Source organism: Histoplasma capsulatum, genomic scaffold, assembly GCF_000149585.1.
Source record: "Histoplasma capsulatum NAm1 scaffold_3 genomic scaffold, whole genome shotgun sequence".
NCBI classification, from domain to species: domain Eukaryota; kingdom Fungi; phylum Ascomycota; class Eurotiomycetes; order Onygenales; family Ajellomycetaceae; genus Histoplasma; species Histoplasma mississippiense.
In genome coordinates, this window is record NW_001813980.1 from 608,881 (window position 1) to 623,742 (window position 14,862).

Here is a 14,862-nt window from a genome sequence, read left to right on the forward strand (position 1 = left end):
CCACTTCAGGCATCAATGGTGCTCTCACACGGACACAGATTGATCTGCGGTATATGAGGATAGTGTGAAACAGTTCTACGAGGATACTCTCCAATCTGCCAGAGACAAGGCTCGCCTAGATCTAATTAAGGTCCTTACTTACAACTCTGCCTCCGCTATTCATTGGCTGCAAGAGATCTTCAAGCTTGATCTTACTCTTGTTTCGCGACTCGGGTTCGTATCCTTGGTTCTTTCTTCCTTTCTGTTTTTTACAATCCAATCACTTGTCCCATGCTTGCTCTTCCTGCATCATACCCCTTTCAAATACGATATTTCTAGGAATGCTAATGACTGGCTGGTTTATCCAGAGGGCATTCCTTCCCCCGCACCCATCGCGGCCATGATGCCAAATTCCCCGGTATGGCTATCACATATGCTCTGATGCAGCGCCTCGAGGAGCTCACACAAAGCGAGCCAAACCGCGTACAGGTGCTTAAGAAGGCCCGTGTCACCGCAGTCAACAAGGAAGGAAACAAGATCACTGGCGTCACCTATGAATATAATGGCGAGACCCACAAGGCCGATGGCGTTGTTGTTTTGGCCACTGGTGGATACGCTGCTGATTTCACGGAAGATTCTCTCCTGAAAAAATGGAGACCGGACACCTTCCATCTGTCCAGCACCAACGGTGTCCATGCCACAGGTGATGGCCAGAAAATGCTCATGGCCATTGGTGCTAATGGTATTGATATGGATAAGGTCCAAGTTCACCCAACTGGCCTCATTGATCCTAAGGATCCTGACTCCAAGTGGAAGTTCTTGGCTGCCGAAGGTATCTTCCACGTTTGATATATTTGCCCGTCAAAAGGAACTACGTTAACTAATAATGTTTGGTAAATAGCTCTTCGTGGGGAGGGAGGTCTCCTCCTTAACTCTGAAGGCCAGCGATTCGCTGATGAGCTGGGCCACCGAGATTATGTGTCTGGCGAAATGTGGAAAGAGAAGGAGAAGGGCAAGTGGCCAATTCGCCTTATACTTAACAGCAAAGCTTCCAATGTCCTTGACTTCCACACTCGCCACTATTCCGGCCGTGGCCTGATGAAGAAGATGACCGGCAAAGAGCTGGCTAAGGATATTGGCTGCGGAGAAGCTGCTCTTAGGAAGACCTTCGACGAATACAATCAGATTGCTGATGGTAAGAAGAAGGATCCCTTTGGGAAGAAATACTTCCACAATGGCCCTATGAGTGTTGATGATACTTTCTATGTTGCGCTCATGCAACCCGTTCTCCACTTCACAATGGGTGGAATTGAGATCAACGACAAGGCTCAAGTTTTGAACTCGGAAAAGAAACCGTTTGAGGGTCTATTTGCCTGCGGTGAGCTTGCTGGTGGTGTCCATGGTGCCAATCGTCTTGGTGGTTCCTCTCTTTTAGGATGTGTTGTTTACGGGCGTGTTGCTGGTGACTCCGCCAGCCAATTCCTCTTCCAGGAACTCCTCTCTAACCCCTCAGCTCTCGCTTCATCTCGCCTAAACCAAATATCCCTCCACATCGATCCGTCCCAGCCGGGCAAAGTGTCCGTTGAATGGACTACTCCATCTGGTGCAAGTGGTGCCTCAACTTCTGTCCAAGCTGCTCCTGCTCCTGTAGCGGCCACAAGCCCTTCTACTGCATCTGCTGCATCTGCCAAGGCCGCAGATGGTGCTGCGGACATCGCGAACTTCAAGGTCCCTAATAAGGAGTTCACAATGGAAGAGGTTGCCAAGCACAACAAGAAAGATGACCTATGGATCGTTGTTAAGGGTGTCGTGATGGATGTCTCTAATTGGCTCGATGAGCACCCTGGTGGGGCCCAGGCTCTCTTCAGCCATATGGGCAAGGATGCAACGGAAGGTAAGCGTCACGTTTTCTGCACCGGTGCTGACCTTTTAATGCTCATCATGGCTTGAAAATGCTAACTACCTTCCCTTCTCCTTTGACTTTAGAATTTGAGATGCTTCACGACGACGAGGTCATCCCTAAATATGCCTCTCACATCGTCATCGGACGTGTGAAGGGCCAGACTCCAAGCCTGGAATACTAAATTGTTTTTCCTAACGCCTAACCCCTCGGCTGGCCCACTTCACTGTATCATGAACTTTTCCCTTTTTATTTGGGGCTCTCACGAATTACAAGATCCGTAGATACAATATTTCCTTGTACATTCATATTATCATCTTTACCACAGTCCCTAGGGTTTTGTTTTCCCACCAATAAAACAAACGCAAAAAACGGGAATTTTTGGGTGGGGGAGAACAAGGGATGATATGTTGCCTGTTATTGTGTTATGATTTTAGTTGGTATTTCCTTTCTTCTCTTTAAATCTACATGTACATGAGCATATTTGGACCAATCACCTTCTCGTTCTGTTTCCTTCCCCTGTTTCTTGCTTGGGTTTTTTTGTCCCTTTTTATTTCTCTTTTTGTTGACGTAAATGGTGTATATGATTGCGTTTTTTGTTGTAAAAAACCTACCTTTCTAGCTTCGGAAATGGAAGAGCAAGTATACCTGGCGTATTTATTTTGGTACATCGTGTATCTGCGCAGCTAGATGTTAGGCTATATTTCTCCTGTCCTTTCTGGTGCTGTAGTTGTGAAGATGATACGACACGGAAAGAAGGCTATTGAAGACAACATGCACATAGCGGTCACACATATTTACCATGCTCCTTATTCATTGTAAAACATACAACTTCATCTAGCTCAGTTTAGAAAACGGGAAAAATTCTAGGGCCCTCTATTCATATTCTTTTCCGTTCCCATCATGATACAACCCATAAATAAAGTGATCTAAATCCACCCGATAAACAACGGTAAACAGGCTCCCCACCGCGTACAAGAGCACAGCCCTAACCAGCACACCAGCGCGTTGCAGCACGGTTAGCCCGTCATCGCGATCATCATCTCCCCCATTCTCAGGCAAACGACACGGCCCATCCTTCCGCCCGCCGCAAGTCCGCCGACACAACTCCACCTCATCAGTGACAACCCCATCGAGCCCGCGCCGAATGCACAACCGCATAAACTCCTTCCTATTCACAGTCCACGCGAAGACCTGCTGCCCCGCCTCCCTGGCGTCGGCGAGGAATTGCGCACCCCCAGGGCCCATGAGCGCGTGCATATTCATGTTGAAGATTATGTGGGGGACCTTCAGGAATTGGCGGGCGAAGGCGAGGGAGAAGGAGATTAGGGAGACTGGGTAGGCCGGGAAAAGGCGGTGGGCGAGGGAAAGGTATTTAGTCTGATGGAGGACGGTAATTATTATTATTATTATTATTTTGTAAATCCGAGATATATAGGACATTATATATATCTGTTTGATTTATTCATTTTCATCAGCGAAGGTGAACTCACTGTCCAACAGCCGAGGATTATCCTCTCGTTCCACGGCTTGTGTTCTGAGGGGGTGGAGCGGAGTAAGTCTGCAAGAGTGTCCATGATGGTTTCGGGATGGTTGTCACGCTGTTTTATTTGGAAGTAGTATAGATTAGTACGATGTGCATGGCATGGCATGGCAAAGAATGAACGGTTGGAAATTGGATATAAGTGTAACTATGTATGCATCGGCGAATGGCAAAGCGTACCTTGATATCTAATAGAATCCAAACGTCTTTCCGCTCAGGCGCAGCAGAAACGTACCGCAGCAAATCAACCAAGCGGGGCATGAATTCAACAGGTTCTACTGTCGTCCGTAGAGTGCTGAGATATTGCCAATCACAATCGATGATCCGTTTTTTCACACCGAAGCAGCGTTGGAGGGTTGCATCCTTGATGTTGATGATCGGGGTTTTTTGTTTTTAGAATTTTGAAACAAAAACGGAAAATAAAAGCACTTGACTCGAGTTTTTCGAGAAATGCATGGAGGTATATTTATATAACAAAGAAATGTCTCAGCATACATGAGATAGAACAATTTCCCCGTCCCTGGAAAGGTGCAGGTCAGTCTCAATGACTTGTGCACCAACATCGATGGCGTGGATAAACGCGCTCATAGTATTCTCTGGGAACTTGGCTTTGGCGCCGCGGTGAGCAATAGTGATCGGGTTCATTCGTGCCACAGCGTTCCGGTTCGGATCTGGCCATCGTGCTGTATGTATTTCTTTATGTTAGCTATATACAACTTTGCGATCTGGCCTGCTTTCGCTCGCGGACATTCAAGGAGGAAGAGTATATACCTTTAGGAAAGAAGACGATTGGCTCCAGTGAGTTTGACGAGGGTGAGATTGGCCGATCAGCTTCCAGGCTGTGCTTGGGTGTGGTGATGAAAGTTTCTAGGAGCGGTGATTCTGTTGTATCCATGACCCAGGTAGAGAGACCATATATGTCACAGCAGGCTATCAGATTGCAGCGAGGTTAGGTCGGGCAGCCGGATCGACTTAGAAATGGCAGACAGATAGTCGGACAGGATCCATTCTTATGAATACGGAGTGCTAGAGGACAATATATTTAGATCTGCCACAGTATGAAACCGTATCCACGCGAAGAATAGTGAAAAACAGAGATGGATGATGAGCAATCGGCAGCCCAATAAAGAAGAAACAGAGCACAGACAAGCGAATAGCGAGATATCGATAGTGAATCATCATCTTAATATGCAATAGAGTCTCCATTGCTCCCAACGGAAGCTCGGCTCCCTTGCCGTTGGGCTATGAGTTCGGCCCATGGAACTTAAGCAACCTTATTCCATAGTTGTATACCTGTACCTAGGTCCAATCCAGCCCTAAGCCAGCAACAGCGTTAAACATGGCTTGCTTAGCGAAAGGTTCTTGATAGACCTAGGTTGCTAAATATCAAGGTATGGGTTGGCCACTAGCGAGGTGGCTACATTCTTTAGCGGAGATAACTCTCAACATCCATTATGTTATGTATCTGATGCTCAGAGAGTTCTAACGACGGCCATCACTATGATCAGATCCTATAACAATGCTCAGAGACCTCATGGGATGGAGTTCTGACATCTCTACGTAATGGCGTTGACGACCTCCAGAATGATTCCTCATTAGTTAACTAACTATTTAGCTGAGGCTAGAAGATGGTCTGACGACCATTTTTAAAGAAATACCAGAGCATCATGGTCCAAAGGATATCTTGAGCGTTTCCATGACGTTGAGCGATGGCACATTTATTCCAGAGACCTTTGGACTGCCATCATTGAATATTTCATCAAGCAAAGTCCAAGAATGTGAGGAATATGGATTTCAAAAGTTGGAAAACTGCTACACTCTTAACCTTACTCCATACTAGCGAAACAGTCCCCCAACAGGCCCATCGATTGGTCAAATCTTGGTGGTTAATTGAAGACGCTAAAATAGGCTCCCCTTTAGAAGAGCAGACTCCAGGGACAACGACGCCGTATCGATTTGGTGGTGGACGTCTCCAAAGCTGTGGTGTAATTCTCAATCCCGTTGTGGAAACCTTCTCGAATGTTGGAAGCCTACAGAACGTGAATTGACCAATTCTTGCAGAACTCACCTTCTATTAATGCGGGTTTCTAGCAAGTGGACCGGTGAGTTGTCGCAACTTAGCCCTGAGTTGATCGAAGGCGGAGAAGAGAGCGGCATGTACTGTGCATGTATTATGTACCAGTGCATTGTCGCTTAATCATCGAACATCATCGAACAAGAAGTCGGGATCCTCGCGAGATATTTGGTTAACACAAGATCACAATGCTGAATGTTGAACCGACGCACTCTACGACTGGCACACCTTTCTGGAACAAGGAAAACAGCCTGAAGTCACAAATCCTGGCAATCGCAGGGTGACGTCACGATAATATCCTCGGAATCTGAAGCCCATACATGACAACATTCGCTTGGATGGAAGAACGCATAGAAGTAGGCTCATGAGAGAGGTAAGATGTGGTTATCAAGCAACTAAGTATTTATACAAAAACATGCAAGACATGCGCAGAAAGAGGCATCGCCGCTTCGCCCAGCTTGCTTTTACCTCCCACCTTCCGCCTCCAGCCTCTCCACCCGTTTCAGCTTCCTCATAACATCCAAATACTCATTCACCCTCTTCTCCGCCCAGATACAACCGCCCAGCGTCATTGAGCTCAGCTGCAGAAACACCTTGAACTGTGGAGTCAGGCCGCGGTAGATGCGAGAGATTGGGGCGAGGTTGGCGGAGAGGGAGGTTAAGGGGCGGTAGAGGAGGGGAGTGTGTGGGGTAGGTCTGCGCTTGGGTTCGGGGTGTCCATGGGAACTAGACATTGGAGAGCTTGGGGATGAGGAGGTGTTGGAGGGAGGATTAGAGGAGGCAAAACGGAGTGGGTGTGGAAGGAGGAGGATTAAGTGCGCGAGGATGGAGATCGAACCGTACTGGAGGGTGTTAGAGGGAAGCCGGGTCTGTTAGCAGTTCTTTTTTCTTCATTTTCTTCTACTTTGGTTATTTCCTGACTGTGGGGTTGGATACATTTTTCTTTTTTTTAATTTATTTTTTGATGTAGTAGAAGAAGAGATGGTATTTGAAGCCCTTGCCCTTTTCCTTTCCTTTCCTCTACTTAAATTTAAACGGGTTTAGACGTACACGAGCGGCACCAGTGAAGAAACCCTTGACAGCTTCTTGCATGACTTCGGGGGGCGGGTCAATGTCTCCGCGCTGATTCGAGGGTGCTGGCATTGTGTTATGTTTTATATGTATGAGCCCCGCTGTATGCGAATATCGAACATATAGGGTTCATCTGCATATAAAGATAAATTTCTTGTCTGCGTGCGGCGGAGGGTCGCGGAGGATACAGTTGAAAGCAGGGAAGCTATTATTTGATAGATAGCCTAGGACTTCTTCCACAACAACGACGCTCAATTTATAGCCATCACACCTCGAAACGCGATAAATTAGTCAGGTTGATCGGTAGGTGTGAGGGATTGGTTTCTTTTCGTCCCCGCCCTCGCTGTCCTCGTTCGGATCTAAAAAGCCGAAAGGAGCCCTGAGGTTGAGAGTGACTCGGACATATATTTATCCGATCGGCAAACATATTGTGGAAACTAGAATTCCATAGGCATTTCTATCGCCATATTCATCCCTCAACGATTTATTTGCAATCCAATTGAATACCCAAAAAGCCACCGACCATCCTGACATAAGGGTATATCATACTCGGAAGTTCCATCCATGTCCCTCCCCCCTCGCAGCACTACCGTTACCCGCCTAACCAACGAGACAAAGGTGCAAGTCTCCCTCTCACTCGATGGTGGCGTGCTCCCGGCCTACGAACCGTGCGAGCACTTCCCACGGACAAACTCAGAGGAATCCTTCCGCATAATACCTCCTCCTGAAGCAGCACATTCCACTCAATTCACTCCCTCGCAACAGATCACCATAACTACCGGCATAGGGTTTCTGGATCACCTACTACATGCGCTAGCGAAGCATGCTGGATGGAGTCTGGCAGTGCGATGTAAAGGGGATTTGATCAGTTAGCTTCCCCCTCTCTTATTTACTGGATACCTATTTTCTGCTTTGCAGGAGTTTGGCGGCAGTTTCTTCTGTCACCCCGCCTCCTTCACTCATGGATGTTTCTCTCCCATACAAGATCAAAGAAGAAAAGCAAGTCGCTAATTCACTTCCTCAGTCGACGACCACCACACAGTGGAAGATGTCTTTCTTGCGCTCGGCACCGCCTTCACAAAAGCGCTCGGCCCCCGCGTCTCCCTTGTCCGATTCGCCCGCGGGGATGCCCCCCTCGACGAAGCCCTCTCGTGGGCAGTAATCGACATCTCCTCCCGTCCATACAGTGTGATAAACCTAGGCCTGAAGCGCGAGAAGGTCGGCGCATTGAGTACGGAGATGATTTCGCATGGACTTGCGAGCTTCGCGCAGGCGGCGGGCGTCACATTACATGTTGGATGTGTTTATGGGGATAATGATCATCATCGGGCAGAGAGCGCTTTTAAGGCTGTTGCGGTAGCGACGAGACTGGCTTGTCGGAGAAGAGGGGATGGAGAGGTTGGAGGCGGTGGGGAGGTAGGGAGTACAAAGGGGGTGTTGTAATTTTTTTTTGATACCTGAAGCATTTTCTTTTCTTCTTTTCTTCTTCTTTTTTTTCTAAATCGGTTGAAAGATGGGCCCGCATTCTGTCGTTTCGTTTCGTCTAATTATTATAACGCCTTTCTGATGACAAAGTACATGGCACTTCATACCCAGGAAATACTGCACTCGGGAACTTCTCAACCCATAGCCGAAAATCAATTCCAAAATAAATCACGTGTCTCTTACATCTAGCCCTGGAGTCGCTGGCTTCATTCGAATGCAACAACTTTCAAACCTCAGGATTCAAATCAACCAAGGATTTTGACAATCGATCTTCCATGATCATTGGGCGCAAGCGCCCTACCTATTTAAATGCTTTCTTATATCTCACGACGCCATCGGGCGTTGTTCCCACTTACTATTCTACTCCTCACATGTCTCGCGGCGACTAAGAGCTCACGCGAGCAGATACCCGTTGAACAGCTCTCAGCGTCAGAGATAGAAGCCAAGTTACAAGTACGAAACACTTTCATTTACCGATTTTGAAACTGAATGGCGGAACATCATAAATGATTGATCAATTAAACTAGGAATGCCCTTTTGTCCAAGAACTGAACGCGCACAAACTTGCAACAAGCCCCGAATCCACAGGCTTCACCTCTCAACTCTTCGCGGTGCTTTTCCCTGGCAGTCCAGCGGTAAATGCTGTACTAGCAACATTCTACATATCAGGACCACCCAGTATGCGTCATATCAGCTGAGCCCTGAAACAGTTCCATTCTCACAATTGGCAGATTTCCTCCTGGCATTATGTCCTCCAAACATCGATCCTTCCTCGTTATCGATAATGGTTGCGTTTGCGGTTGGTGGACTTCTCGGCGATACTCTCTTTCATCTTCTACCCGAGATATTCCTAGGTGAAGATTCCCCCGAACATGCCCGCTTTGTTCTCGTCGAACCAAATAGAAACATTCTCCTTGGTCTTGCTATCCTCGTAGGATTCTTGACATTCGTGGCCATGGACAAGGGGCTCCGTATCGCTACCGGGGGAGAGGATCGACATGATCATAGCCACAGCCATAGTCATGCAGTGGAAGATAATATGGCAATATCCTCCAGCTCCGCAACCTCCAATAGGGAGAACAAAGGCGAGCTGAAGAAGCGCAAACCAAACGTCAAACCTGAGACAAACGGTCTGTCGGAGACCGACGGGAGGGAAATAAACCCGAGCACAAAGCTAGGTGGATATCTCAACCTAATCGCGGACTTCACTCATAATATTACCGACGGGCTCGCCATGTCCTCATCTTTCTACGCCTCCCCAACCATCGGCGCAACAACGACTGTTGCAGTTTTCTTTCATGAAATCCCCCATGAGGTCGGTGACTTTGCACTACTGATCCAATCTGGCTTTTCCAAGCGGAAGGCAATGGGTGCCCAATTCCTCACTGCCATTGGAGCGTTCCTAGGAACCTTCATTGGAATCGCGGTTCAAGAGTTTGGCAACAACAGCGAAGTAGGAGACTTCTCGGATTCTGGGGTGAGGGCGTTGCAAACAGGCCTTCTTGGCACGAGTTTGACAATGAAAGATATGCTTCTTCCATTCACTGCGGGAACATTTTTGTATGTGGGCACTGTTGCAGTTATTCCTGAGCTATTGGAGACGGGCAGGGATAAAGGGCATGAGTTGAGCAAGGCAGTTAAACAATTTATTGCAATGGCAGCTGGGGCGGGAATTATGCTTTGGTAAGTTGGGTCGAGGATTATATATTTGTTTTAGTTTACTGACTATTTTCTGTCTAGCATATCGTGGGCTTGATTGAGGCATCGTTTGGAGTGAATATGACCAACAGGAATAAGAAGAGCTTGAGTAACTCGGTCAATGATGATTAACAAATCTTTTGAATTTGGAGTTCGATGAATACTTTGACCTCGTGAAACGAGGAACGAAAGGGTGCTTTTGGTACTTCTTCAAAAGCTGTCTTTTTTTTTGTGTAGATCACTATTTAAATATAAAAATGCCTCAATTATATATAGTTACACCATCTTCACCGCGTTCACCTCACCCACCTTGTGTCACAACATTAACACCACGATCACGTTAGTATTTAATAACGACATAACAACATAATTCTTGCTGAGGACGCCTACATAAATTACGAAGGTCCTATGTACTCTACCTCTCTCTTGATGGGCATATAAGTTATGGCGGTTGCATGGTTGGAGATAATCATGTTGTTACGGCAGAACGTTTTTTGAGAAATATACGTAGTAACGACACAGCCAACAAGTGTATTGCGTTATGCCTACCTACCTATGAGATATAGTGTAGTATGTGAGCATGGGTTAGAACAATGCGGCTCCAATCTTTGTACAGTACATTCACATATCCAGAAATTCTAAGTGTAAATATTAACTTATTTTGAGTGTTCTATCCTTTGAAAATCAGTGACAAGTCAGTGAAGAGCCGAAGCACTAAAATGATGAAAGCTGTGATCTACTATAGAAGCTGGTCTTGTATAACTAGTGAATTTTATCTATATATATTTATACTTCTTTACTCTAGTTATATGAAGCCTGTGTGCAACATCTAGGCAAGACTTGCATGTTTAATTTGATGTCTACGGCTAGTGGTTATATAGTGATGTTAAGTAGGTTAATTAGTTAGTTTGATAGGAATAACTTAATTGAGTTTTATGTCACATGGGTACATGGCTGAGAAAGTGGTGAAGTACGTTATGTGGGAAGAGAAACCATTAGATACTCCGTGACCAAAAGGAAGCAAATTGAAAATTAAAGTGTAAAAAAGTCCAAAGCGGATCAAGAATTACGGAAGGAAACAAATAGATGAAATATGAGGAGCCAAAATACTTATAGTAAACCCGGATTTCTAATTGATAGAGAATCAATGTCAAGTATGTTGAATGCAAATCAGTTTACTCGTCATAATGATACACCTGTAGGAAAATGAAAAAATTAGCGACAGATGCAACGCACTCTGGTATGATGTATCAGCTTCTCTAAGTAGGAAACAGGTGGGGAACTCACAAAATAATTAGGCAATCCAAAGCACTTCCACCCGAGTCTTCGCGCCATCTTTGCAAAACCCTCCGTTTCTACTAGATGGTAGAAAGGGAAGGCAGGGAACATTGCGCCATCGCGATGAACGTCCGCCTTTACCATCAGAGCTGTTCCCCCGACTCCGTCAAGTGACATTATTACATCGGTATTCCGGTTTGGAGAGAGGTCGGCCATGTGCGCCATCAGTGTTCTGTAGGTTGGCATTTCTGCATATCCCTCCAGCAGAATTTCATCCGGGCCCATACCCTTGGCGAGTTCCTGTGCCTGCAAACTGTCTACCCATGAATTGTAATCGTATGGCCGTATTTCCATCTGTTTTGTGTCTGGATTTTGGAAACGTTGATAGCAGTTCGGTACGATGATGGGCTTGTTGTGTTTTGTCAGATCTTGAATCAGGCTCGCAGGGGTCTCGATAATATCGGCGTCGAGCCAAAGGACCCAGGATGTCGACGGCCCCAATGTCGTAAAGAGAAGGCTGTTCCGCGCCCGACTCATAGATTCCCGTCGTTGCTTTTGATTTTCCATTTTGTGTCGTTCCTTTTCAGCCTGGGATGGAATTGGGGGGTCGAAATCTTGCCGTAGGATAGTAATGCTAGCAAATCTATCATCAACCGGCCCTGACTGGGTCTTTTTAATAGCAGCCTGCAATGCTGATACCGCAGCATTCCCATCCCGCGTTTTCGGGATAATAAATCCCAGAGAGATGTATTGATGTGGGAATGAGAGCTTCACCAAATTGTCCCAGTATTCTGTGTAGAATCTAGCTAGCGGCGTAAGAATGAGCACACGCTCATGGTTTTTGATCGAGTCTGTTGTCGCAGTGTTGTTATTCATATTATATCGGACGACTGGGGGCGGCGCAGGACGGCCATTCGATTTCATCGGGGATTCCTTGAAGAAGGGTTTGGAAGGAGGAGAGAGAACGCTCGCAGCCGCATAGTTTTTCCGTTCTTGGAAAGTGGACGCAGTGGCAGAAGTCGAAGGAGAGAAGATAAAGAAAAGGAACCCAACCGTGAGTAGACCAGCTAGAATGAGGGTAATAGGGTTCGTTCTGCGCAGTGAGCGTGGGATGGCCATGGCGGCCATTTGAGGAGGGGGAAGCAGCCCGGTTTCAACGGATAGGAGGTCGGGGCGAGAAAAAAACAGAGCTAAAGGATATGAGGAATGAATTTAGTAAATATATTAACTATCGCGCCGGGCTCGCTTGTTATTCAATATGCTATGGACATATTTCAAGGGGGGTATAAACAGGGTATAGAAGAATTATAGTAGTTATACGCTGGACAAGGCGTCAATAATATTCAAGAAGAGAAGTCTAATATTCGAAGAAAGGAAGAAAAGGAAGAAACACCTATCCCGCAGTATAAATAATGGAATGTGCGGGAGGCGAAGCAGAATTGATGAAATAGTGGAGGGAGAAGAATCGAAAACGCCGACAATGAAATCGTCAAAGTCGGTGGTTTGTTTGTTTCACCACGTTTGTCACTAATCGTGCCGCGCGCACCCACACCTGATGTGGGTGCGCCACACCGTAACAATAAAAACAGTGTAACAATAAAAATATGAATAATATGAACTTCAAAAATCAATATCTCAACATCATGTAGCTAATCTATGATAATTAATTTATCTATATCATCTGTAGTAGCAGTATTATTCACTAGATGTTCATATATATCATTAATCTCTTGTTGAATTGATTCTGTGGTGTTTTTCTTCAAATCTTTTCTAATATATTTGACTTTTTATAATGTTGTTTTTCAGCCTTCTTTTTTTTATATTGCATGATCTTTTTATTTGCATTTCTCACAGTGAGTATATTACTTACTTGAATCTGCTGATGTGTATTTTTAATGCTACAATGTTTGACTGTAAGATAGTAATTTTCAATTTCATTTTTTTTCATAGCATTGAATTTCATTTGTATAAAACTGTCTTGAAAAATCTTATGTAATTGATTGCTCAAATAAAATGATTTGAAATTGAATATATTTTTTATATCTTGCATTATTTTCTTTATTATTCAAATATGACATTGTAACTTCTCAATTGTCTTCAGAAAGAATAATTATGAGAAGAAAGTAATTAAATAATTTAATTGAAAAAAAAAATCATTTTCTTTATATATTCACAGCTCAGAGCAGTCAGAGACTTTAGAATTTAATTTATTAAATATAAATTATAAATTAAAAAAAATAATGTTATGATTTAAAAATCAAGTTGAATAATAAAAAATTGAAAGATTTTTTTTACAAACATCAATTAAATTCTGTAAAAACTGATATTTTTCATATTATTTATATTCATATTAAATGATTTGATTAATTGTTTTTAAATGATAATATTTATATTACTGAAATAGCACCTCATCTAGTGGTTGTAGTATATGAATTAAATTTGAAAAAAATTCATATAAAATAATTTTGTGAAGATCACAATTCTTCAATGAAATAAAATTTATAATTGTCAAAAAACAACAATTAATAATTACTTTATTGATATTTTTTAATAATTTTATTAAAATGTTAAATTTAAATAAAGTCAATCTCATCATTAATATAGTTAGTATCTGATATTGTGATTGTATATTCATTTAATAGATTGTTTTATATATATCAATTTTCAAAATGAGTTTTGAATTTTATAATGATGAAAAAATTCAATATCTCATCATTTGTTGAAATACATTCAATCACAATAATCAATTCTCAAAAATATAATGAAATTATAATTGAATTCAAATTTTTAAAAACAGTAATAATTCATTCTCTGCATTCTTAACTTTTTTGAAAATCAATCTTATTAAAGTTGTAGATATCACAGATTTGAAATGCATATTTTTGAAATAAAATTTTTAAATAATTAAATCACATTTTAATATAGTTAATATTCTTTACAACAATTCTTTTCAGATTCATTATTTTTTATTTTATTTTTTTATATTCATTCAAGTTTTATATATATTGATAGATTCACATCTTGCTGATCACAGATGAAAAGATTGAAAAATTGATATGATAATATTTAAAAATAAAATTTATATTATTTTGAATCTGCTTTGCAATCAGCAGGCAATTATTTCTATTCATATAAATTATTCACTCTTTCAATACATTCTTCTGACTCTTGCTAAGCTTCTTATTCAGTGTAATCTTTGCATTGTGTGTTTTTCTTCCATTGATTATCATTCAAAGACATTGATAAGGAATGTTGAATTTGCATGTCAGAGAAAGGATTTTTTGTTTTTGATTGTCATTATAGACTTCAATGACATTCTGAATATGTTTTTCAATATCATCCATCTTATTGGTCATGGTGGTGATGATATATTAATTGTAAGAAACCCGCACTAAGGTGCCAGTGCTAGGCCGGAATTAGCGATAGCCCTAAAGATATGACATCGCCGAACATAACACCACCAACGTCATATCAGGATATGACATCGCCGAACATAGCACCACCAACGTCATATCAAGTTTGAAATCAAGGCATTATCTTGCCACTTGCATCATACTACGCCATCTACATCATAGCAAGTTCGATCTGCTTATGATACTGTGTGTATATAGCTAGCAGCTGGTCCAACCTTCTAGGGACCAGCGGATCATTCTGTTATAATCTGACCCCTACGTTCTACACCCTCAATATCTAACTACTTGATCCGAATCCTCTCCGATATATCACCGTATTATCTCCTACTGCTTGATCCTCGTAGAGTCCTAAGGACCAACCGAAATATAAGCAGCCATTTCCAACATCGCTGCTTACAGTTTGATCCGCTCTATCCCTTAC

The 14,862-nt window shown here is 43.3% G+C and overlaps 5 protein-coding genes across 5 annotated transcripts; 2 read left to right on the plus strand and 3 right to left on the minus strand.

Annotated features, from left to right (window-relative positions):
- Positions 1-15: 15 nt before the first annotated feature.
- On the plus strand, positions 16-2,063 carry HCAG_03323 (hypothetical protein; the record flags this gene model as incomplete). The annotated part of the gene is made up of 5 exons (XM_001541176.1): positions 16-18; positions 74-213; positions 348-811; positions 881-1,873; positions 1,966-2,063. 5 exons carry the CDS (start codon positions 16-18, stop codon positions 2,061-2,063), a joined length of 1,698 nt encoding a protein of 565 aa, XP_001541226.1.
- A 274-nt stretch (positions 2,064-2,337) lies between these two features.
- Positions 2,338-4,317, minus strand: HCAG_03324 (predicted protein; the record flags this gene model as incomplete). The annotated part of the gene is made up of 7 exons (XM_001541177.1): positions 2,338-2,343; positions 2,494-2,557; positions 2,856-3,259; positions 3,373-3,480; positions 3,603-3,785; positions 3,918-4,105; positions 4,194-4,317. 7 exons carry the CDS (start codon positions 4,315-4,317, stop codon positions 2,338-2,340), a joined length of 1,077 nt encoding a protein of 358 aa, XP_001541227.1.
- Positions 4,318-4,904: 587 nt separating this feature from the next.
- Positions 4,905-6,639, minus strand: HCAG_03325 (predicted protein; the record flags this gene model as incomplete). The annotated part of the gene is made up of 5 exons (XM_001541178.1): positions 4,905-4,978; positions 5,253-5,452; positions 5,491-5,509; positions 5,972-6,338; positions 6,547-6,639. 5 exons carry the CDS (start codon positions 6,637-6,639, stop codon positions 4,905-4,907), a joined length of 753 nt encoding a protein of 250 aa, XP_001541228.1.
- Positions 6,640-7,131: 492 nt separating this feature from the next.
- HCAG_03326 (imidazoleglycerol-phosphate dehydratase) lies at positions 7,132-9,808 on the plus strand (the record flags this gene model as incomplete). The annotated part of the gene is made up of 6 exons (XM_001541179.1): positions 7,132-7,435; positions 7,610-7,983; positions 8,473-8,505; positions 8,580-8,730; positions 8,784-9,735; positions 9,793-9,808. The coding sequence occupies 6 exons, from the start codon at positions 7,132-7,134 to the stop codon at positions 9,806-9,808; spliced, it is 1,830 nt and encodes a 609-aa protein (XP_001541229.1).
- Positions 9,809-10,925: 1,117 nt separating this feature from the next.
- HCAG_03327 (alpha-1,6 mannosyltransferase subunit (Mnn9)) lies at positions 10,926-12,147 on the minus strand (the record flags this gene model as incomplete). Its single annotated transcript, XM_001541180.1, has 2 exons — positions 10,926-10,946; positions 11,038-12,147. The coding sequence occupies 2 exons, from the start codon at positions 12,145-12,147 to the stop codon at positions 10,926-10,928; spliced, it is 1,131 nt and encodes a 376-aa protein (XP_001541230.1).
- Positions 12,148-14,862: the final 2,715 nt, after the last annotated feature.